Below are 26,296 nucleotides of genomic sequence, written 5' to 3'. Positions count from 1 at the left end.
AGGAGGAGGATGGGGGGTCGGGGGGGAGGAAGGGTTGTTTTCTGACCTCTATACGCTCATTGATACAGATGTTAAGGCGTGAACACACACAATCGGTCATCAGATACACCGGTGTCTCGACAAACCCACGCTGACAAAACCAATTCCACTTCAGCCACCGTGCCCCGACCTACTGGGAGCGGAGGCAGTGCTCAGAAAATGTCATTCACACTTATTACACGGCTTAGCTGAATACTCGATTCTGATTGGACATTCCAGAGGTCTGTTATTTTTAGATAGCAGAAGCTAAGGAGAGCAGACCGTTGCTAAGGAGAGCAGACCGTTGCTAAGGAGAACAGACCGTTGCTAAGGAGAGCAGAATGTTGCTAAGGAGAACAGACCGTTGCTAAGGAGAGCAGAATGTTGCTAAGGAGAATAGACCGTTGCTAAGGATAGCAGAACGTTGCTAAGGAGAACAGACCGTTGCTAAGGAGAGCAGAACGTTGCTAAGGATAGCAGAACGTTGCTAAGGAGAACAGACCGTTGCTAAGGAGAGCAGACCGTTGCTAAGGAGAGCAGAACGTTGCTAAGGAGGAATGAAGGGGACTTTTTAAAGGCTTATCAATGCGTGGAAAGTCCGGTCAATTTAACGCCACTTTTCTCCATCAGAAAACACAGTGGAATACATTTTGAATAATGACTTTTATATTTGAGAAAGGACAAGAGATGGAGAGAGGTTAAAGACAGTCTCAATGTAAGCAGTACGATCATTCTTAAACCAGTATTATGAGTCAATTCCTCATCAACGGCCGCCTCGCTGCACAGCATGCCATCCTTATTCCTTCAGCCTCTTGCTGAATCCTGCACGGTAATATCAACCAGCCACCTGTGTCACCTAGGACGCCCTGCAGCTTATCTATCACCTTTACACACACTGTGTCCGAACACACGCCTCAGCGCTACAGATGCTTCCTCCTCGCCTCCGATGCAGGTGGATAAACCGTTGTGCCGTTTCAGAGAGAGCAGGTAATTATCGCTGGCATTTTGACAAGTGTTTGCCAGAGTGAAGGTCAGCTCTGTCTGCGTGGGAGATCTATGCTAATCTGCTCAGCTGGAAAACACTCGCACTCAAACGGTGAATAGCACCATCAGCAGCCACTGGTTCCCCTTTGGACGTCTTGATTGGTTTGTGAGAGAGTGTGGGTTTGAATGGTTCTTTTCTACATGCTTTTATTATTAAATTAGGGATTTATTTTACATTTTCTGACAGTCACTGTACGAGAATAACAACACTTCTTAAAAATAGAATAAAATACAAATAAAATAAGCATTATTTTGAATGCATATCCACAGTAGATTTAATATATTTAAAAAATATACAAGCTCTTTATCTGACTTTCCAAAAAGATCTCCAATATATACTCGCTCGGTAACAATATGCAATGCTCACCCTTGCTTGAGTGTGTGTGTGTGTGTGTGTGTGTGTGTGTGTGTGTGTGTGTGTGTGTGTGTGTGTGTGTGTGTGTGTGTGTGTGTGTGTGTGTGAGCAGAGAATAGACACTCAGATTCTGGCAGATAGTACAGAGACTAAGGCAGTGAGATGGGAGAGAAAGACGGTTATATTTAGGTTAGGTTTTCAGAACAAAATGAAAGAGGTGGAGTGGGCGGAGAACATTGCACGTCTGCAGACGGAGAGGAACATGTCTCTCCTCTCGGCTTTAAGAAGAGGTGGAAGAAGAACTCAGATCTTGTGCTTGAGTAAAAGTAGAAGAACCAGAGTGTGGGAAGCACAAATCAAAAAGTAAAACACAGGAGTCCTCACAGAAACACGGGGGAAGATTTGTCTCCGTCCAGGTCTCCCTCGGGTGACAGCAGTGTGTCAGGGTCTCTCTCTGCAGCAGATGGTTCAGCCCGTGGCCCCCAGGGTCCCCGGGCTCCCAGCGCTCATTGACCACAGGCCGGTTCTCACGGCCTGGGGGCCCGAGCACTCATTGCTGGGGCCTGAACTCTTGGGCCTCTGGGGCCTCAGAGAGGATCAGGGGTCGCCCAGCCGTGACAGCAGAGACAATAAGAAGTGTCCTAACACACACTCACACACACCACCTTCCAACCCCCTCACACACACTCACACAGAGAGGTGTTGACCATGGTTGGAGGAGTCCAAGTGACCAGCAGGATGGATTACATGTGAGGTAATCAGGATACAAAAAGGTACCTTTACCCCCTTACAGTTGAATCAAAAAGGATTACTGTTCTACAGATCGGGTGTAGCCGTTCTGTTCTGTAGGCGAATATTTTAAGAGTGAATCTAGACGACATCTGCCTGAATCTGCTCTGAGGTTTGTATTTCATTTGCATATGATCCTAAACACTGGACCTTTAAAGATAAGACAAGATGAGATACGGTACGATAAAGATGAGATGAGAGATAAAGACACTTGTTGCAGATCTGGAAGCACATCATTCAGAGGAACCATACCCCCCCCCCCCCCCCCCCCCCCCACTGAGGAGAGCACAAACACATGGAAACAGATCAGACCCATCAGCAGCTACAAAATGTTGCTTCACAGCGAGCAAAAGCAACTCTGGCGGATCTAATTTCCTCCGACTGAAGGTGATTTACATGTTTAAAAATCACAGCCATATCAAGATGCAGCAGAAAAGTTCTAAACAACGCTGGGTTTAACAGCTTGGCTGCCACTTCATCAAATATTGAATAAATCATCTTCTTGGCACAGTGCGAACACAGCTGCAAAAAACACACACATGCACAGGTCTACACACACACACACACACACACACACACACACACACACACACACACACACACACACACACACACACACACACACACACACACACACACACACACACACACACACACACACACACACACACACACACACACACACACACACACACACACACACACACACACACACACAGGGCCTTGTAGTTCTGATAAAGCAGCAGCTCTCTCTTTTGTTTTGCAGCCGAGCAGGGATTAGCAGCGCCGCTCTTTGTCCGGCCGTTTTCCAGTTGAGCAGAACACAAGAGCCTCCACCTCCACTAATACAGTCAGACCTCCCAGCATGCCTTTCACCGCACAGCCGCTAAGAACCTGCTGCAGCCCCCCAAAAAAGATGCTATTCAATGAGTTATCAAATCTCCTCTATACTGTCCCGGCCTTTCAAAGCCACTCCCTTTGTCCCAGCGTTTCAATGGAGCCTCGAACACATCGCACAGGAGTGATGGGCAGATAGAGGCGGAGCTTTTGCTGTGCAGGACAGTGAAGGCAACACCGTGTACTATCATAACGCATGGACAGAGAGCATGGAAATGTTCTATAATGCTAACTGCAGTAGCTATAAATAATATGGCTCAAATCCTCTACCCCGACCAGGCGCTCCACACCTTTTGTTTTTGCTCCCCCGCATTACGGCATGCCGAGCGGCTCTCAGCAGCAGGTTGAGTGCAGCGGGGGTTTTGATGAGTTCATTTAGAGGCCACGTCATTTATGCACAGTCACACACACATAAGGCAACGGTCAGCCAGGATTACCCAGGAGGCCGTGCACGAGTGTCGGTGTGATTTTTTTTAGATTCCCTGCAAAACCCACTGTGAAATCACTCCACCTCGTTGGGAGGAATTCACTGTCGGTTACCTCAACATCCGAAGCAATGCAATGCAAGAGAAAAATAGGATGTTTTCTTAAGTTTTAGAGCACGTAAACGGTCTGCAAAGGGTAAAAGTCCTGTAACTCCCCAGGCCTGCATGCATATTTGGAGAAAATGATCATTAAAAGGAGACTTTCTGCACAGGTTTCAGTTTACAGAGGAATGGGAAGTCCACCCCACTTCACACTGTGATGGAAACAGAGGGGGGGCCGAGGAGACAAAGCTCAGGCAGGATTTGCTCTAAGGTCAGCGGGGGCACAGATATTGCTCTACAGACAGAGGACTTACTATCTGCTACCTCCGAGACCATTACATTTCTAACACATTTCAGGAGGTGCAACACCGAGTCATTTGGGGTTTATCGACAGCGAGGAAGCATCGATGAGCTTCCTGTCACAGACCGTATTCATAATTCATCAGCACGGGTCAGGCTGATGATCATGTTGACTTAACATTTGCTCTGACATTTCAGCCCGGCTCACCGCTGTCATTAGCTCTCACCACACGCCACCTCATCAAAGTCACTCACACAGGAGAAGAGGTGTGAAAATAAAAAGATGGATATTCAGGATTCAAAAAACGGTAACTAAATTCCTGTTTAGGATACAAACGCTGACAGATGACCGGGAACCGCTAATTGAGATGCTAACGCTGCTAAACACACTATCCTCCAAAGAGAGCCGCCCCAGAATGCACCACTCTTCCCATTCCCTTTATGCAGTAGAAGTAAAAATGCGATATTTGCTCATGTTGTTAAACATAAGTTGCTAAAGTGCGAAAGTCTATGAAAAAATGTTCCTGCTTCCCTCTTTATTTGTTACCTCAGATTGTATAGAAGTCTATGAGAATATGTCCCTAAATCTCCCAGAATGCACCGCTCTTCCCATTCCCTTTATGCAGTAGAGGTTGATCTGCAGTATTTGCTCACGTTGTTAATCAAACGTTGCTAAAGTGGGAGGGATAAACACGGATACACTCTGTAATCCAACATCCAGAACCAGAATCTGTATCATCGGCCATCATCCGGCACATTCTCTGATAGGAAACATAGTCCAAAACGTGTCGCCGGGTAGAAAAACCCGCAGCGGCAACGCACCTCAGCCAATAACAACAGCAGAGTGTTGATTCCAGCCGGGTGATATTGGATGATATTGACTGTTGGGGAGGATTGCTGCATTTCTCAAAGTCATTTCCGACCAAAGCAAGGACGTGCGCACACACACACACACACACACACACACACACACACACACACACACACACACACACACACACACACACACACACACACACACACACACACACACACACACACACACACACACACACACACACACACACACACACACCGACTGACACGGGTAGATCGGAGTGCAGACAATGAACAGCGTACTGACAACCCTGCTTTATATGGGTGACAGCTTTCCATCATTTTAGATCTCACACACACACACACACACACACACACACACACACACACACACACACACACACACACACACACACACACACACACACACACACACACACACACACACACACACACACTATAGAAGTCTATGAAAAATGTGCTTCCTTCTTACTTGATTTAATACCTAAAGGTACCTGTAATCTGAGCTCCATAGGTCTGATAACAGACCAATGAACTGGGTTTTACAGTGTATACAAGTGTGTGTGCGTGTGTTTGTGTGTGCGTGTCAGTAATGGACGGTCATCTGTCATCACACACACTGTCTGGTGATCTTCTCTGGGATTTGTTTGAACAAGATGAGCAGCAGCGTATCTACTGTATCTGTGTTTTCATTATCTGAAGCTCACAGAGAGGAGACATGGAGGTCGTCGACAGCAATAAGAGAGAGAAAGGAAGAGATGGAATAAAGATATTTATCGACGGCTCTTACCGGCGACTTGAACCAGATCTGCGGTGGAAACGTTCCTGGGGTTCGGGCCGATTCTGAACGTCAACGCTGGACCCAGAACTCTGCAGAAAACAGCAAAAGAAAGGGAGGAGTTTGAGGACATTTAAAGCAGAAGTGACACTACAGGCTAAAACACAAGAAGATTATATTAGTAAAACATTTCAATACATTTATGGTTAAAAAGTGAAAAAGTAAACATATAAAAGGTGTTGAGATCGTGCATAATGCATGCATTGACTCTTGTGTTTGCTTTCGGAACATAGTGACATAACTACGGCACAAACAGACCCATTTAGAGAGATATTTTAAATGCTTCAACTCCTGTTTGAAGTGTACTTCTGCATGCTGTACCCACTCCCCATCCGTCAGTCTGCTTCACACACTCCGCCAGGGGCTATATATGTGAGCCGATACTGCCAGACACACACACACACACAGACACACACACACACAGACACACACAGACACCTTTGCTTGCTCTGGTAAATGTCAATATTTCCACAATCTCCACCCCGGCCTGCCTGACAGAAGCTTTTCTGCAGATGCATCTCAAATTGAATTGACGTGATTGTTTTTTCTCAATAAATACACTAGTGCTGGATATAACTGACACACACACACACACACACACACACACACACACACACACACACACACACACACACACACACACACACACACACACACACACACACACACACACACACACACACACACACACACACACACACACACACACACACAGCAGCTGCAGAGTCGGGAGGGATTGAGACAGATCTGTGGAGGACTTCACACCCTGTGTTATCGGACGTGTAAAGCTTGGATTTCATATGAGCTGCTGCTGATGAGTGTGAGGCTGGTTGGCGGGATATTGGAAGTGTGTATGTATGTGTGTGTGTGTGTGTGTGTGTGTGTGTGTGTGTGTGTGTGTATGTATGTAAGGATGGATTCAGGGTGTGTGTGTCCCACTCCCCCTAGTGTTGAAGAGGAGTATAACACTTACGTCATCTTAAAAAAGGCCATATTTCATGTCGCTTTTTGCAAAGGGAGTATTTTTCTGATTAGCAGCAGCTTTGATTTTACAGATACATCATTGAACGATTTGTTAGATAAGGCCTAAAGCAAAGAGAGCATGGAGAAAAAACCTTAAAAAACAGGTAAATCGATCAAATCATGGATGCATTTAATGAATGAAGAGATTGTTTTTACGTAAAATGTTGCATAACTTGTACGAGTGTCACGGTTTTGACGCGAGTAAGAGATCCACCTATGCAGACTGAAACAATATCTGTGTTTATTCATCCGCATCCTCATAAACACCGGGAGATGACAGGTGTAACAACAGGAGTGTCAGGTGTATATCAGTATGTAGAGTCTCTACTTTAAAGAGTCCTCTCCTGCTGATGTTCAGGTGTATATCAGTATGTAGTGTCTCTACTTTAAAGAGTCCTCTCCTGCTGATGTTCAGGTGAATGTCAGTATGTAGTGTCTCTACTTTAAAGAGTCCTCTCCTGCTGATGTTCAGGTGTATATCAGTATGTAGAGTCTCTACTTTAAAGAGTCCTCTCCTGCTGATGTTCAGGTGTATATCAGTATGTAGTGTCTCTACTTTAAAGAGTCCTCTCCTGCTGATGTTCAGGTGTATATCAGTATGTAGAGTCTCTACTTTAAAGAGTCCTCTCCTGCTGATGTTCAGGTGTATATCAGTATGTAGTGTCTCTACTTTAAAGAGTCCTCTCCTGCTGATGTTCAGGTGTATATCAGTATGTAGAGTCTCTACTTTAAAGAGTCCTCTCCTGCTGATGTTCAGGTGTATATCAGTATGTAGTGTCTCTACTTTAAAGAGTCCTCTCCTGCTGATGTTCAGGTGTATATCAGTATGTAGAGTCTCTACTTTAAAGAGTCCTCTCCTGCTGATGTTCAGGTGTATATCAGTATGTAGAGTCTCTACTTTAAAGAGTCCTCTCCTGCTGATGTTCAGGTGTATATCAGTATGTAGTGTCTCTACTTTAAAGAGTCCTCTCCTGCTGATGTTCAGGTGTATATCAGTATGTAGAGTCTCTACTTTAAAGAGTCCTCTCCTGCTGATGTTCAGGTGTATATCAGTATGTAGTGTCTCTACTTTAAAGAGTCCTCTCCTGCTGATGTTCAGGTGTATATCAGTATGTAGTGTCTCTAGTTTAAAGAGTCCTCTCCTGCTGATGTTCAGGTGTATATCAGTATGTAGTGTCTCTACTTTAAAGAGTCCTCTCCTGCTGATGTTCAGGTGTATATCAGTATGTAGTGTCTCTAGTTTAAAGAGTCCTCTCCTGCTGATGTTCAGGTGTATATCAGTATGTAGTGTCTCTACTTTAAAGAGTCCTCTCCTGCTGATGTTCAGGTGTATATCAGTATGCAGCGTCTCTACTTTAAAGAGTCCTTGAAAGGCTTGTCAGATGTGCAGCGAGACACACATCTCCTACAGGGAGCGACACACCGAACGTACAGCCCCAAAAAAGCAGCACAAGTTCAAGGACAGTTCGGCCGCTCATTAATGCATGAACGGCCTCCTGCTGGACGACTTCCTCTACTTCCAGATCTTGATCTGCTGCGGCCCCCCCGTTTCTAAACCGAGCGTCGTTTGAAGGCTCGACTGCTCTCTTTCCGAGGTGGTGTATGAATACAATGGAGACATCAGTGTGTGTCTGGAGGTAATTAGGCCTGATTTGTCTCCCTGCACGGAGTCAAACCCTCGGAAAGGTCAGCAAAACAACAAACGCCTACGGTCCTGTTTCTACCAGACACTCTCCCTCGCTGTAAATGCAAACCAATTACCCGTGCACGCTGTGTAGACTGCACCGTTATGTGAGGGGCATGTTTGTGTTTGTACGTACGAGAGCTGTGTGAGGTCTGCAGCGTGGAGGTCCAGCCGCTCAGTCAGGCGCTCCATCAGGTCTGAACCCTGGGCGGAGGTGAGGGAGCTGGGGAGGGAACGGAGACAGCAGGGGGTCAGGTATGGAGGTCCAGGAGCATGCAACATACACTCGTTTATACAGTTATATTGTGTATCCTGATTACCTGTTACTCCCCAAAACTGCGGACACATACACAAAGGGATCAGCTGTTTGGTAAATCAGCGGCTTTTCTCTCCAGCAATGAAACAAACAATAAGGTGCAAATGGAAACCTGCATGAGGTGTAATGGCTGCATCATTCCCTCCCTCATCTCACACATTGACTTTCTGTCTTTGCACACACACAGGGTAAAACAGGATGACACATCGTAGACACACACACACACACACACACACACACACACACACACACACACACACACACACACACACACACACACACACACACACACACACACACACACACACACACACACACACACACACACACACACACACACACACACACACACACACACACACACTCGCTCTGAGAATAATAAGGTGCAAATGGAACGGAGGTGAAGTGTAATGGCTGGTCTGATAAAGCCATGCCTCATCTCAGCTCAGACTGCTGGCACACTCAGAGAGTAAATCGCCGAGGAAATAGACCAAACAAAGGCAATCTCGGGGGTGAGGAGGGGCATTACACAAACACACAAACACACACACACACACACACACACACACACACACACATACACAGACACACACACACACACACACAGAAAACAGGTTTACTGCCGACAGCTTAACCTGAGGGAGCAGCAGAGTCCTGGATCAGAACCAGACAGAGTTCGGATTCAGAAATGAGTCAATTTCAGTGTGGAGAGCATGTTCCCACTCCTGTAGTGTCTTCTGTAGGTTTTAGTGCATGTAAACGGTCTGCAGAGGCTAAAATCACTCCAATTAGAGCAGACTGGGCTCTGGTTTCAGACAGAGGGTGAAAAGAGTCGTGCAGCACAGGCAGGATGAGAAGCATAGAGAGCTTTCTGAACATTAGAGCATGGAGACATCACTGATTTTACACGCTGTTGTGATTGGTCAACCTGAAGAGATGTCCCGTCCCCTTATGACGTACAATAGGAGCGCAAGTGATGTCACTGTGTTTCGGAAGTAAAACAAAGGAGTCTAATTGTGGGAATTTTAGCCTTTGCAGACCATTTACATGCACTGAAACCTATAGAAGACACTACATGAGAGGGAAAGCCCCAAAAATATGAGCCTGAAAGAAGCAAAAATATGCATTTTCAGCTAAATGATTTCAGCTTCTCAGTTATTTTTCAAGGTTAAAATGACGCTGAGATATTTCCCCCCCCCCGAGAGAGTGGGTGGTTCTCCACGTGTTTCTTTCTGAAAGTTAAAGATCCTCCGAAGCGATTCCACACACGTCTGCATCCCAGCTGCGGGAGTGACTGGGTTGTTGATGCTCGCACTTTCCCCCCTTGGGTTTCTCTGTCTTATTCTCTCTATACCTTTCTTCCTCCTCCTCCTCTATTCCCCAAACCCCCCCACTTCCAGGAGCTGTCAGAATAGCTGTAGCCTCTCTGCAGGGTGCGAATGGATAACAACCGTGCAATCACGAGGTCTGCAGCCTCTCTGTAGGCCCGGTGTAGGTGAGGAGGAGGAGGAGGTATTTATTCAGAAGGTGACCTGCTCCTTACCTCTGGAGCTTTTGTGATGATGTCATTATTAAATATGCACAACGAGAGAGAGGGATGCTATAAATACACACTGAGTGGGATCCAAACACAAACATGAGGGAACAAGGAGCTTTTAATTCTCTAAATCCTTTTGTTTTTTACTGTTACCCTCACTCTCTTCCCTCCATGGACTCAATGCAGAACCAGTGAACCCCCCCACAAAACTGTTCAAAGCTATCTCTTCAAAACATCAGCTCAGAAGGCGACTCTCAGTCTCAAACAGGTCAGATGTATAAAACCAACTTAAAATCCAAATTCAATTAGCCCTTTAGTGTACCAATTAGCTATCAAACGTTACCCATCTGTGTAGCAAACGTTGGTTGTCTATCTACCTAGTTATCCAGCGAACATGAGCTACCTTTCTAACAAGCTTGTAATTGAAATTGGAATTATTATTTCAGATTTTATGGTTAAATTTGCAGTTTTTAAGCTGACAGGCTGCTCTCATATGGCGCCTCTCAGCTCCAAATATCCCTTGAAACTCTCAAATATACACTATTAAATGATCACATATTGGTGCTCTAAATGCTTAGTTTCTCACCTGGATAAGTGATTTTACTGAATAAAGTACCTTTAAAGGCTTTCTCTGGCAGGTAAATGTTGATAAAGCTTGAACCAGGAAAAACCAACACAAAATAACACAATTTGGAGGCGCCGCAGAGCAGGGGAACATGTGTGGCATTAACGTGACGGAGACTGCACCATGAGGCTCTAACACGTGTGTGTTGAACAGGTGAAGGACACACACTGACACTTGATAACGCCCCCCCCCACACTGAGGGGTAAATCCTCCCTGCTGTAATCAGGTGAAGCACACAAAGGATTTCTGCAGCGTAAAGACTGGATATGTGGGGGGGGTTTACACGGGAGTGTGTCGTGTGAAGACAGGGTTTAAGGAAGTGAACAAAGCAGACATATGTGAGGTTTAGAGGAGAGCTGGAAGAGGAAGAGGAGCAATAAACTGCCACGTAAAGCCGGTTTATAATAACCGCTGAAGAAGAAGAGAGGAGCTTTTACAGCGTGGGGATTTCAGTTATAGGACTGAGGTTATTGACACTCAATTCCATCTTTATCCACAGACCCAGAGACTGCTGCAGTGCTGATCATTTTCTCCTCCTCCCTCAAACAGGCTTCAATATTCAGGATGATAAACTGACTGCTATCTTCCATATTACACCCATATTACACCCATATTGCACTGGTATTCCACTGGTATTCCACTGGTATTACACTGGGTATTGGACCTATATTACGCCCATAATCCTCATCGTACTCACTCTGATCCGGTGATGATGTATCCAAAGTGCCGGTCCTTCCCTCTGCTGGAAAACTCCTTCACCGCCACGTGGACCAGCTGAGTTTTCACCTTCACGTCCTTCTTCTTCTGTGGTTCCTCCTCCTCTTCCTGCTGTTGTTGTTGTTGTTGTTGTTTCCCCGCCTGCATCCACCTCTGGACCGCCGAGTCCACAGAGGCGTCCGGCCCGTCTGCAGCCCCCACCGTTAGCCTCAGGGGGGAGCCTTCCTTCGGGGGTTTCTCCTGCAAGCGGAGCGCAGCGGGGACCTGACCCAGCGTTGTCCGGCTCTGGACGTTCTCCTGTCCGACAGTTTTCCGGAGGGCAGCCGGCGCTCCGACGCTGACCTGTGGAAGAGGGGGGGAAGGAACCGAACTTAAGGGCAAGATTCAAGGTATATCTGTTTGACTTTTACTGTCATATAAACAGCTCTCCACACCTACATAATAAGAAACTACGCATACAAATATATTAGATCAAAAGTAGCATATGAGGAACATTTAAGAATATGAGGTGATATACATTAAAAATATTGTAAAAATTGCAAAACAAAATGTAGAAAATGATCAAAGAAATGTTAAAACGTGTCCCAAAATGAAAGTGCATGATGTGCTGCATGCTAAATCTATAATAAATAAGAAGTATGATCAGCAGCGTAGAGTAGGGTGTGTCAATATGTACATATGCATAAGAACTGATTGTACTTTAACTTAAGCAAGGACTTCCAGCACTGACCTGTGGACCGTCGTTGAAGGGCTCCATGTTGAGGTATTCCAGCAGCTTGGAGAAGAACGCTGCGTGCTGCGGTAAATCAGAGGAGATTTAACAACAACACCACAGACTAACAGCATTATGTGTATTTTAACTCATTTCTATCTGTTTTTGCTCTTATTGTGACAAATAGAGGAATTCTGAGCTGCATTAGGACACTACCATACATTGCTTTTAAGGAGAGTTTCAAAAGTGGTGAGGAATTCTAAAAAACTCCTTTTATACGAGTCATTTAAAGGAATTTGTGTTGCATTCACTGAAAATGTTCTATGTCTAAGAACTGCTGCAAGGTCGAATTACATCCTTTTTTCCTTACAAATCATTACAAATTCATATAAAGGGTATATTCAATGCAGACTCACTGAAAACATGAATATATTGGAGGCTCTCAAGTGATTTTATGAGTTGTAAATGTCTCCACAACTTTTGAGGTAGCTCTGAAACGTGGACACAGTGCTTCTCTGTCCCTGAGAAACCAATTTGTGTTTAATAGAGTAATTTTTAAATCACCTTGTCAACGGGCTCTTTGTCTGCAGCGGATATCTGCTGGCCTGGAAACAAAACACAGATTATGAGAGCAGATTGTGTGAAAACGTACGTGAGGAAAGGAGGACTCCAAAATACATTTGGCAGGAGTTTATGTGCATCTATAACTTAGAAAACTCTATCTGTGGCCCAAAACAAACGCTCACCTGGCTCCACTGGTCTTGGTGAGTCCTCCTGGTTTAGATGCTCTGGCTTCAGGTCTTCTTTCAGTTGCATGACTGGCCTGGATTCAGCGGGCCATAGTCCTGGTTTGGCTCCAGCATCAGGACGACCCTCTTTTCCCTCATGCAGCGCTCCAGCGATGACCCCCGCCAGGTGGTCCAGGTCTTTGCCCATCAGAGACTCGAAGTGAACACTGTGCCTCCCCAGCTGGCTCACCATGTTCTGGATGAACCGCTCTGCACAGGAGAGAGGAAAGTTACAGAATCATTGTGACATGGAGAGGATGAAACTCAGAGAGTGGAGAGCAGGTCTCACCGTCCACGGCGCTGAGAGGCTCTTTGGCAGCCGGGTGGTTCGAGCTAGCCTTAAACAGGAGTCTGTCTAGATTCGGTCTTTGGGTTTTGGAGGGTAAAGCCACCTCTGCATGGTCGCTCGGCGCTGGACGGATGTAGCTGAGGTAGTGGACCTTTCCGTTTCCTCCTTGCTGAGTGTTCGGTACCTCAGACAGCAGTCGCTCCAGTTGGCCGGCTAACAGTTTGTTCCTCCCCGCGTCCCGGTTGGCATAGGACGGGCTGAGCTTGGGGTGTTTGCCCTCCCCGCTCTGGGTAAACACTTTGGTGACCGGAGGCTGGCCGGCCCCCTTCTGGTGGTGGTAGATGGTCGTCTCCTTCCAGCCCTGCTTTGGTTTGGACCGGCTGGGCTCCAGGTCGCCTTCAGACTTCACGTCTTCATTCTGCAACACATAATACCAGCTAGCACAGTCAGAGTATTTTCTTTTAGCCGTGCTAGCAGCGTCACTCTTTGCATACAGTGCTAATTAGCTTATTTTAGCATGCTAACAAGCTAAACTTAGACTGTAATGTCTCCACAACTATCAGACATTTTGCCTTTAAAGAGCGTTCTGACATTTATGACCTCAAGACGATGAATCCTAAAACCATACGTATTAGCCTCAGCTGTTCTTTGCATACAGTGCTAATTAGCATATTTTAGCATGCTTACAGGCTAAATTAAGATGATAGACATAGAAGATAATGAACCAAGCATGTTACCATTGTCTTTGTGAACACGTTAGCATGCTCAAGTTAGCATTTCACACTGCTGCGCCCTAAGTTAGCACATTTAGAGTATTGTCAAATAACTCTTAGCCTTCCTAGCACTAGCATATTTTAGCATGCTAACGAGCAAAACGAAGAAGGTGCACTTAGTTAGTAGAATAACATGTTAGCATTGTAATTGTGAAGGCGTTAGCATAGGCAAGTTAGCATGCTCTCCCTCAGAAGAGCATCAGAAAGCTGCGTGACAACATTCATATGATGGATATTCAACCTAGTTTCACATTAATATTGATTTTTTTTCACACATTTGAACCCTAGATGAGGTCAGCGGTGTTGTGACAGGCTTTGGTTTGAAAAGAGAAGCGAACCTGGGCTTTATGGACAGGACAGGATATGAATAGGGGATTCTAGATCAAAGACAACTGCCCTTGGAAATTGCATTATGGAAATCAGAGATGAGATAGCGTCACTCAGAGACTCATTTCAGGCATTTCCACTACAAACTTTAAAAAGCATATCCCTTCCCTTCTGTCAGAGAGGCAGCAGCAAAGCCTTATCTAGAAACATAGACACTAGGGTTCAGATTTAGTCTTTTAACCATTTGGCATTGTGTTTTTCATATTAGAACTGGCACCAGAATGTGTGATTTTGTCCTCTGTGAGAGAAGCCTTCTTGAATCAGATCCAGCCTTATATCCACTATCTCCCCCGGTGCTCCTCTCGGCCCTTCAAAATGTATATAGAGGAAATGTCAGTCTATACTGAGGGGCCATAATGGCATTAGCACAGCGAGACGGGGGTGCGCCGCCATTCACGCTAACCATGTTTGCCTTTTTCCATCACGCTGCACAACAAAAGCCCCCGCCTCATCAATAAGGAAGGTCCTGAACTCTTCAACCCTGCATCACGGCTGCAGGAAGCAGAGCGCCTTCCACACAAAGACCCTAAATATGAGCGGTGAATAATGTAAAGGGGTTATGGGACAGCTTTGTGTGAGAGGGGCTCTGCTCAGTGGGAGAGGGGGGAGAGCCAGAAACAAAAGCAGTGAGAGGGCACACTGACTCCATTTCAAAAGGAATAAAGAAGAAGCCTTTCTATTATTTAGTCGAGGAAAACACTCTGTTTGTTTGTTTACCCGCCCTAACCCCGGACCTCACACTACATCTCTGGAGGTTACGGTGCAGATGGTACGTTTTTTAAAAGCGTCACTTCTGCACCTTATTATGAAAGTCCCAAGTTTAGAAAACACTGGATCTTAAGTTTTTAAAAATAAAGACAGAGAGTGTTTTTCCATCTTGAATATGCTTGTTTCGTATCGTTTCAAACCGGGGTATTTTGTATCTTCCCGTATTGAACTGTCATGTATTGAATCGCTCCATACCTTTTAGTTTTGTTTCATATCGTATCGTTTTTACCGTGTCACATTGTGTCGTAAAAAAAGCTCCTCTCAAAGCCATGTTGAGTATCCATCCTTGTGAAGAATAGACACCCCTTTAAGTCTTTCCTTAAAACTTTTCTGCATTATTTTCTGCCCTAGTCACATCCAATCCAATCAATGTGTTGGGAAACACTGAAGGTACTCTTTAAAGCTCAGAGGTGCACATGATAACGAAGGACCAGGTGCATATGAGGATGTATGATGACCTGGAAGAGAATCAGGACACATGGTTCTAGACATATGATAGCTATGTGATGATTCAGCCGATCCAGTGACTGTCTATAAGAAGGGGAAGGACACTGTACCCTGAATTTGAAACTCCACAGAGAGTGTTACCTGAACGACGGCTCCCGGTCGGTGGCTTCCCGGTGCTCCATCAGTCAGGAAGCCCAGGCCCGTCAGGTACTGCTGCATGTTTCTGCTCAGCTTCCAGTCTCTGGAGCCGCTGTAGGCGTTCAGGGGGGGGCTTTGAGCAGGGGCCTGATGGCGGATGGGAACCGTCCTCAGTTTGGAGAGCTCTCGAGTGACGACCTGCTGGGTGAGGTCGTCCTGCCAGGTCAAACCTGGAAACAAACAGGGGGTTCAGATGGTTTGAGCTGCAGCTACTCTGATGTTCAGAGTCATTGATCCATTAAGTAGCTGGATATTCATTGGACAATTTCACATTAGTTAGATTAAAATATCTAAATGAGGAACTCTGACACCAGGAGCAGACTTCTGGGTAACACATTTTGTGCTGTAATATACTGTATATCTTTGAAATACCGGCATGGTCCAACAAAGTAACGCAATTAACTGTAAATTAGATCTTTCACCTATAACGATATTGTTTTATAATACAGTATGGACTATGAACAGAAAGTGCCTGTAAGATATGTACATAGTATGTCATTTAAAACTGCAGAACGTTTCAAAAAACTGAAAAAAATCAGATTGTTATGGTGGAAATATTGGGAGAAAATAAACTAACAGCACTCTTTAAGAAAACTGTCACATTGACAGTCATTCACACATGTACGGACACATGTATATACACACACACACACACACACACACACACACACACACACCACAGTGAGTCAACAAGCCCAGGGAGAGTGTCACACTGACGCCTTGCCAACATCTCTGCTAATTGCCAACCAGTATCTGGGCTGCAGAACTGCTGGGCGAAGCGCACCGCTGCCAGGACCAGATGGAGCTGCCCGGGCAAAAAAAAAAAAGAGTCTAAAACATGGCCCCATTCCCGGGGAGCCGAGAGCCACAGCATTCCACAGAAATACCAGGGACATCACACTGATGGCAGTCCATCTCCGTGCAGAAGCACGCTTTAATGAGACAGAAATGTAGATGACTAGCCGCCACGTCTCCAGAAACAATGCTGCTCTTAACGACACCTTCACACAGAGCTGCAGCACGTCTTCATTAGCTCCCTCACGCATAGTTTGTGAGTTTTCTCCTCATAGATATTCATACGCAGCAGAGGAGGATCTGAATGCAGAGCGGCTGCAGATGCCTCGGGTCGTATCCTGGCAGCGCTGAGCAGCGTATGTCTCCGCTGCTATGGAACGCAGCTCAGCCATCCGTCCGTGCAGCAATGACAGTTAACTACCCGTGGCCTCACTGAGGCGCTGTTGTATATTAGAGATAATCATCCCGGCTGCAATCAGGGCTGGGTTTAGCCCCTGAGGACAGGGCCGGTTCTAGCCCATTGGCTGCCCTAGGCGATATTGAGATTCATACTTTGTGATTACATGTACTTGTCATCTCTTTACTGGAGCTTTATACTTCAGCAACTTGAGGAAACATGCACAGCGTTAACTAACAGCTGCATGCGTTGCTGAGTTGCTGAAGATGTTTTAAATAAAGTTTTGTGTGTTTGAACAAAGCCTGACCACCTCAACCCAGTCTTATTGACATAATTGCACACCAGTTTGAGATCTGTGTGTTCGCTGTGGAGGATATAATTTAGCTCAGAGTAAAAATCTCCTGAAGCTTTATCAGAAATGATCCCGCCTGCTTCCCGGACACGGACTCTCGATGAACAGCTCAATAAAAGCGCTCTTGTTTTCCTCATAACAACTCGAGTTTTCCTCGTGGCATGTTAGCGTGTCCGACTCCTCTCCGGAACAATCTAACAAGGTTGTCAAGAACAGACGGAGCAGAGCATGAGGAGGAACAACAGTGGGTTTTTGTTGTTTTCCTGCAGGTAGGGTTGGGGTGAGACGTGGTTTCAGTGACAGTTTATGCCCACTGACTCTGCCTGACTGATGCTTCCTGTCAATGGAGATAATGCAAACGTCACAACGCATCATCTCACTTCACCTGTCAGCACTGAGAGAGTCCAGCGCTCGGCTCGGGGTCAGGAGGTCAATCGACTCCAGGTTAGTGTAGTTAGACGTGCTGAATCAAGACGTCTCTTTCTGACATGACGCTTCCTGATGTGGAGAGGACTGAACCAGACAATATATATTCAGGTAGACTCTATAGACTCTTTTTTCATTTACTTCTAACTCATGTGCAATGTCTTATCTACATGCATTAAATCCCAAATTAGAATAAATAAAGTACAACTTATCTTATTATAAATACTGACCAGCAATAAAAAAGCAGGGGATAAACTAGTTTTAAAAATGTTCTGTAGCCTGATTGACCATCCTAAGCTAACGCTAACGCTACTTTAACCAATGGTTTATTCAATTTGTATTTTAATCTAAAGAAATGTCTGAATGGCTCCTAAATCTATCAATACTTAAGGCTACAAAAAGCCTATTTTAGTTTTAAAAAAACAATCAGAAAAACGTACGAAGAGCTGGGCCACTCACTAGAGGTGAGGTATACTGCCTCATAAGTTAGCTAAACCAATCAAATGAAGGTCAATTGTTGATACTTGAAAATCCTTCAATAAAACCAACAGCGTACAACATAGCTCTCCATAGGGTTTCATTTATCTTGTGAGCAGCTTAACCCCTAAATCAGAATCTTCAGATTGGTTATAATAAGAGGAACTAGGAAGGGTATTTTTGAAGCTCGTTACGAGCTACAACTAAAAATAATTTCAACTTTGACATCATTTATTTGAAAAGTGGGCTTATTAACACACACTACTACTGTGAAATGTACTTTGACATTTATATTTAAGAAGTACAACATAGAAACTCAAGTTAGGGTCGAGCATATTCCATTATCCTTTGGAATTGGCTGAGGGCCGATATACAACGCCCCGCGGGCTGCATTTGGCCCCAGGGCCCTAGTTTGGACACCCCTGGTAGCTAATGATGTGCCCTTTCTTTGTAAAGTAGGCTAACGCTAGGTTTTTACTGTAGTTAGCATGCTATAAAGTCTGTGTTAAGCTAACATTTGCAGGTTTTAATAGAGCCTTTAGTGTAACTACAAAATGTGATTTATTTGTATATTTGTCTAATAGAGATACCTACATATTTTGTTAGACGTTAGCAAGCTAGCTAAAACATTTTGCAGAGGCTACTGACATGACCGTTTCTTTGACTAATGCTAACGCTAGGTTTCCCCTATAGGCATAGGAAGCTAAGCTGTTGAGTTGGTTTTAAGCTAATTTGCAGCTTTAATAGATCATTTAAATACAAAATGTAGTTTATTTGTACATTTTTATAACAGAGATAACTACAGATGATTGTTTTTAGCAAGTGAGCTAAACGTAACGTACGTCAACATTTTGTAGGCTAATAGCTAATGACGTAGCTAAATAATGCTACGGTAGTCAGCTAAACAGTCTGTGTTAGGCTATCATTTGCAGCTTTTAAAAAGGTATATTAATACAAAATGTAATTTATGTCTACATTTTTGTAACAGAGATAACTACAGATAATTTTAGGCGTTAGCAAGTTAGCTAAATATAATGTATACTGCAACACCTAAACATTTTGTAGGCTAATAGCTAATGACGTAGCTAAATAATGCTAAGGTTGAAAGCTAAATATTCCGTGTTAAGCTAACATTTGTAGCTTTAAAAAATAATAATCATACATGGTATTTGGATGCTTAATAGAGCATATTAATAGGAATTTAATTAGATATATTTTTAGAACAAATGTGTGGAAATCCAAAGCTGGACAGTAGACACATATGCACAGCTTATGGTTGCTAAACTATTGGACACCTGGTGTTCAGGGGCAGTGGTTAGAAAAATTAAATGCTCCATAATTCTAAATATCTTGCACATATAATGAATGCACTACAGTCACTACCTTCTGTGTGTATCACTCCAGTCGGCCTTTATGACAGCAGCAGCCTGGCTCTGAACACACTGAGACTGCACGCCGTGAATACTAAGGGCTTCAGGTGCTGTGTAATATAGAAGTAATCTGCCGTGGGATGACGGGGGCGGTGCATTCAGACGTTCATTGTGGGCAAAATATGTAATAGCAGACATCGAGATCTGCCGATGGGGGACGCATCGAGACGAGCCTTTTGTTCAAGGGTAAGTCCCTGTTGATCTCCATGACTGAGCAGAGATCTACCTGCAGCCCTGATGGCACATAAAGAGGACTGTAAATCGATTCATTCTTCAATGTAACTGTACAATGGTCTCAATAACCGCGTCTCGAAGATGACACTCCAATAGCTGTGGAGCTGATAAGAATAGCCAGTGCATTGTGGACTCATCGGGAGGTAATGCAGGACAGAAAAAAGGGGGGAAATGATTCAAAGCGATGATGTAATGTCTGTGTCTGCAAACACAAGGTCAGAGTCTGTCGATGAAAAGCATTAAACGCTGCTTAAAAAATGACTCCTTATCCCCCCTTGTTTATTTCCGAGCAGTAATTAGAATAAATGTGTGTCCTCGCCTCGCTTAATATTCATCCCTGCGTTTTTTCAGCCACCTCTTCTGATTTCCTCTGGCTGACTGCTTAATGGATTCCAGCAGCGGTTCACGCCTGTTAAGAGACATTAAGCTTCAGAGTGGCCGGCAAAGCCAATTATATCTGGACCTTTGATGCGAGTGGTCACGCTCCATGTTGAAGGGGTCTACTGCCCCCTGGTGGGTCATTGCGGCACTTACAGGATGCAGAGAATCACCATTTTAAAATCATTTTCCTGGGACACTGGTCTGTTATTTCATACAAATGCATTAATTAAAATTCCCGAGACACAGATGTGAGACTCTAGGGATGTTTCTGCATGATTTAGCCTCCACTTACTATCACATTTCTTATTTATTTCAAGGAAAGTCGAGGTTATGTCACCATTTAGGTCTTTTATTCTGACATAAATCACATTTTTAGGCGTTTTATGATAATGATATGATGGAGGCTTTAGTCATTTTCCCACACTGTTACAACCATCGGACATGAAGTCAATCCAGAAATTTGAACCCTTAATTCCCCTGCTGAACATTAGCAGGTGCCATTGATTGAGTATGAGAGATTCTGATGTGATTACTTTGCACACCGCACACTTACTCATCCATAGCTCTAAATGTCCCACCAGCAGACCAGCCAACTGGACGGGTTAGGGGATGGGTTATTTGGCATCAAACGATGGCAGCTGACAAGCATGGTTGGGATGCTATATCGATCTTTATTTCAAGATGCATTGTTACCCTGTAATCTGATTACTTCTATCGGCAGGATTTACCTCTGTGAGCCAGTTTCTGCAGCAGGGTCCTGAGGCGTTGCAGAGCAGAGGAAGAGATATCGTACGTGTACAGGTCTGCAGCCGCCAGCTCCTGACACCTTCCAAACACTTCATCTGAGGAAGAGAAGAAGAAGAAGAAGAAGAAGAAGAAGAAGAAGAAGAAGAAGAAGAAGAAGAAGAAAGGCTATATTTTAATAGCACAAAGACATTTTTTTACCCAGTTGAAATACTCTAATGGCTGAATACTCTGCAGCCTGACATTTTTCATTAACAGACTGTTGCATGGACTAGTTTTCCTAGTGAGAGCAACACTATCTGACTTCCTGTTTTGATGGAGGTACAGGCTGACAGCCCCTCGATAAGCAGGCGTTCATGTCGGGAACGACTGTTATCAGAGACCCCGTTAATCTCCCTATCGGCACGGTCCGCCCGCCTCACTCAATACGGGTTGCTAGGCGACTTACGCAGCAGTCATCGCTATCAGCTCCACATCACAAAGGCCGGTCTAGACCTCAGGGAGGGGTGCTGACAATCCGGGTTCAGAAAGCAGCGAGGGGACGCAACGCCTGGAATATAAATGATGTGTGGAGGGAGAGAAATCCACAGCTAAAGTCCTCCTGTTAGACGATCTCTGGAGATGAATCCTGCAGAGTAAAGCTGTGTGTGTGTGTGTGTGTGTGTGTGTGTGTAATAATGCATACTACCTTGTGCGAGCGTGTGTTATTAGATGGGATGTAATGATGTGAATCAACACTTTGTCATGCACCACAGCGTCCCATTAATTAGGCCCGAGATGTCGGACAGTGACAGCAAACATCGTTGGTGGGATTGATGCTCGTTGACACGTTGGGGGCCGTGTGGTCGGGGACCGGAGAGTACACACAAATACTGATGTCAGAGACACGATGCTATTTCCTGTCTGCTCCTCCGATGCCATTTATCATCCTTAATATCTCTTAATCATCTGTGGGGTCTGACATGTTGATAGGAAGGGGGGGACGTTTAGGGTAACCCTTTCTGTTGTAAATACTGTAGCTGGTTATGTAGTTAGTGAGCTAAACGTAGCATTAGCAAGATCAATGCTCTAGTCAGAAGAAGATGCTATCAGGTACTAGTTTGAATTCTTATTCTATCAAGTGTTTCCCTGACTCCCGCCTTTGTCTGAGACCTGTTTAATGACAGCTCTGTACAGCAAGTCGCCCGTGGGAGGAGGTGAATTAGCATAGACAACACAGGAGATATTCTGGGATCCTTACAGAGGAAAAGCTCCCACCTACAGATGCATCACAGACGTCTGAAAAGACAGAATCCAACCCCTCTGTTCTCTGACTTCCGGTACGATGTATTTCTCCTAATGAAACACGTATTATGTAAGCAATAAGCAGAGGATGGTGACAGGAAACCAGTGAGTGCTTCACGCTCTGCATCTCTAATTGGTTTCCATGGCAACGGGTACCACTGAACACTTCCTTCTCCGTTGTCAGGGACATTCCTCATAGCAACCACACAGTCTTGCAAACAGGTTATAAATAGAAACGAGAGGTGCTTTACTACCAGGAAATACATTACTCTATGCACACTGCAAACTCTGTATCAACGCAGATCAGAACAGTTGCTTTTTGTTAGGGAAATATTAAGCTGATAATGCATCCATTTGCAAATGAACCCCGATCAATAATGCATGAAGCGGCTCCAAAGAATCAATCAATCCTCAGGTCCAGCAAATCAGTGTCACTCAAGGGAAGCGATACGTCTGGTTAAGTGCCATGTTGACAGGAAGATTTTCACCCAAAAGAAGGTAAAGCGCTGTAAATCCAGACGGTGTCTCTGACAGACATCCGGCTGCTGCTGAAACTCTTTAAACTGTGAAGGCTAATGCTGTGGGACAAGAGGAGCCAACAGTGGAGCTGACAGTCAGCAAAGCGTTGCTCAAAGGCTGTCTCAGGACTCAAATGGAGACGCATGGGGACAGGTGTAAATCAATGCACCGAGACCGTCCAGATGTAGTCTGCTAATAAATAAAATAACAAGCTTAAAGAACAGATTATTCAGCATCTGAAAACTGGCTTTGAAATGATAATTATTACACTAATGCATGCTCTGCAATCTACATGTAAATACAGACCTAAATAAAGATGAACTAGTTCAAAACACACCCTGTTCAATTTGGCTGTGGAATATGAATTAGCTCTATTACACCTTGTTTTGATCCTAAATCCCCTTGTAGTTTCCAAACTTTTTGTACAGTTTAATAAGTGTATGTTATTCTTAGATGTGCGCCAGCGCTCCTGCAGATTCTCGCATGCATTGATCAATAGCTGCATCACCTAAATCATTTAAATCTAAAATACTCTGCCGACGTTCAGACCACAGAATAACCACCAGTCGATGAAACACTGTCGGTTAAGTGTTAAGCACGAGACAACGTGTGCCCTCGGGGGAAACTGGCAGCACTTATCCGCTGTACTTTAGCTCTGCTTATCAAACCAGTAAAAGACTCCGGAGAGTTGCATCAAATTAAAATGCATTTCCTGTCTCAGGGTAATCACATTGTGTTTGCTTTGAGAGGAACCTCTGAGAGTTCTTCCCCTGGAGACTGAAATAAAGATTTGGAAAGGCTGGAAGCAAAATGAGACGTGACAGCAGAAGAGCTAATGATAAAGGGAGGGTGGTAATTGAGCTACACCATCAATCAATGACAAACATCTACAATAGAAAACATATGCAGACTTCTTACTACAGAGTAATCCTTTAAAGATGATTTAATGTGGAGAGTAGAGTTCAAATAACTCAAATCTGGGGGACCAGCCAGGTATAAATGGTTTCTGACTGACACCACGAGAGCAGTTTCTTCCCGACACCCCCCCCCCCCCCCCCCCCCCCCCTCAGCTGCTTTCCATGGCAACATCAGGAGGGAGGAAGGGTAAGGAAGAGGAGCATGGCTGTTCCATCCCAGAATAAACCAGGTTACTCCTTCAGGGACGAAGTGTCAGACCCAGTTACTCCCACTCTTCCTCTGTCTGCTGGTCTTCGTCAGTCAGACGGAGATTGCTCCTGCATTTGTTTCTTAGTAACTGTGATTATATTCTTGCCGTCTTAGGGAGGCAGACGGTGACCAAAGACTTAGTGTCTGAAGACTTTCCTTTTTAATAAAGCCTATATTTAAAGCTGGTTACCCTATGTTTTACCTCCTGAATCCTACATTTTATGGTCTTTTTGTTGTATTTTATTGTCTTTTGATTGCTTTTAGTTGCATTTTATCTGTATTTCACGTTTATTTCTTGTGTTTTGGCTTCATGTCTGTTAATCTGTAAAGCCCACTGAGAAAAACGTAAAGCTTCAGGCTTTATCAATAAACTTTGATTTGATATTTTAGAATGAGAGGGCCAATTCACATTTGGACTGGAAATAAAAAAGACAATGAGAAAACGGAAAATAAATAACGCTCCGCGTCACAGATTTGCATTTTACTCCGATGTAATATAAACTTCCACGACTCCCTCGGAGCCTGGGGGGGTTTCTGTCGAGGTGTCAGCAGTTTCCCCGCACACAGCTCCCCTCTGAACTAGGGTTGGGACACGATTTTCGAATAGTCGAATATTCGTGACACGTTCGAATAAAGAATACTCATTTCGAATGCCGCATTGATTGTTTTTTTGTTTTTTTTTTTAATTTTTTTAATTTTTTTTTATTGTATTGCCGCATTGACTAGTAGGCCTATTGCGTTTCACTGGGAAAGAATGTCGCATTGTTTACATAGAAATATACGTCCGAACCTAATTACGTTTCATGTGGTAAAAAAAAGAATGAAGAGGTTTCCTAGTCCCTAAACGATATTTAAGCTGACATATGCAAATTCTGCCAGAAGATGCCGCTACAGTAGGAGTAGAGTACAGTAGGCGAAACAATAACAGTAAACAAAAAATAACAGAAGAAGAATTTGAAACGTGCGATTGCTCAGGCTACAACAATGCAGCGAGCTAGTAAAAGTTCTGTATGATCCTCCTTTACTTTGATCAGCGAAAATGAAGTTCAATGCAATCTCTGCCAGGTAAAGCTGGCATACCATAAATCAACCACTACCATGCACAACCACCTGAAAGCGAGACACCCCGTAGAAGTGACTTCGGGACAGCAGCAGTCAGTTGCCGCGTTCATGGTGAGGTCTACTAAGATGAATGCTAGGCGTGCTGAACAAGTAACGGCGCTTCTCGCGAAGATGGTAGCAAAAGATATGCTGCCTATAAGCTTTGTGGAAGGAGAGGGGTTTCGAGAGTTGATGAACTTTGTTGAGCCTGAATACAAAGTTCCATGTCGGAAAACAATCACTAGCAGACTCGAAAAACTTCACATTGAAAATGCAAGCATCCTACGCAATGATTTAGAGAATGCCGATAAAGTGTCCCTAACCACAGATTCGTGGACGGCACTGACCACTGAATCATATGTCACAGTCACCTGTCATTACATGCTTGAATGGGAGATGCGGAGCGCTGTTCTGCAGACCAAAGCCATGCCTGAGCGGCATACGGCTGATAATCTGGCAAATGTCCTGTCTAATGCGAGGGATCACTGGGGTCTCACTGGAAAAGTCACTGCCTGTGTACACGACAATGCCAGTAACATTGTTCTCGCCAATTCCCAGGCTGGGCTGGGATGGGACTCGCAGCCTTGTTTTGCGCACACCCTTCAACTCGCTACAAATGACGGGTTCAAATTGCAAAACATAAACCACGTCGTTAAAGCTGCCAATCGCCTTGTATCTCACTTTCACCATAGCACGGTGGCAACAGAAGCACTGAAGCAAAAGCAACAGCTCCAAAACGTCCCTGGCCACAAGTTAGTGCAAAGCTGCCGTACCCGATGGAATTCAATATATGACATGTTCGAACGCTTGCTAGAGCAGAGATGGGCTGTGTGCGCTGTCTTGTCGGACAGGACTGTCACTAAGCTACCAGACGCGCGCACACTGGAACTGGCCGATGATAGCTGGACTGTGATGGAGGAACTGATGCCAGTGCTGCACTCCCTGAAATGCGCCACTACCGCCTTGTGCGGAGAGTCAAATGTCTCTCTATCCATGATTTACCCGGTGGTTGCAAATCTTCTGTCTAAGCATCTCAAGGAAGTCCCAGAGGAGTCCAACAAAGTCACAAATTTCAAAAAAAATGTGGCGACCTCATTGAAAGCGCGGCTTGCACCTGCGG

The 26,296-nt window shown here is 44.7% G+C and overlaps 1 protein-coding gene across 1 annotated transcript in view; it reads right to left on the bottom strand.

The window, feature by feature from the left end:
- ptprn2 (protein tyrosine phosphatase receptor type N2) overlaps positions 1 to 26,296 on the bottom strand; it is a 94,812-nt gene that overhangs the window by 54,015 nt on the left and 14,501 nt on the right. Inside the window, exons 3-11 of the mRNA XM_063912198.1 lie at positions 21,090 to 21,203; positions 15,813 to 16,039; positions 13,297 to 13,714; positions 12,966 to 13,217; positions 12,784 to 12,824; positions 12,238 to 12,303; positions 11,488 to 11,849; positions 8,449 to 8,535; positions 5,558 to 5,637 (exon numbers count right to left, since the gene is read on the bottom strand). Coding sequence (XP_063768268.1) covers positions 5,558 to 5,637; positions 8,449 to 8,535; positions 11,488 to 11,849; positions 12,238 to 12,303; positions 12,784 to 12,824; positions 12,966 to 13,217; positions 13,297 to 13,714; positions 15,813 to 16,039; positions 21,090 to 21,203 — 1,647 coding nt within the window. The remainder of the gene's footprint in view (positions 1 to 5,557; positions 5,638 to 8,448; positions 8,536 to 11,487; positions 11,850 to 12,237; positions 12,304 to 12,783; positions 12,825 to 12,965; positions 13,218 to 13,296; positions 13,715 to 15,812; positions 16,040 to 21,089; positions 21,204 to 26,296) is intronic.

The sequence above is a fragment of the Eleginops maclovinus genome, chromosome 21 (genome assembly GCF_036324505.1).
Source record: "Eleginops maclovinus isolate JMC-PN-2008 ecotype Puerto Natales chromosome 21, JC_Emac_rtc_rv5, whole genome shotgun sequence".
In the NCBI taxonomy this organism is placed as follows: domain Eukaryota; kingdom Metazoa; phylum Chordata; class Actinopteri; order Perciformes; family Eleginopidae; genus Eleginops; species Eleginops maclovinus.
This window is presented reverse-complemented; position numbering and strand designations above follow the sequence as displayed.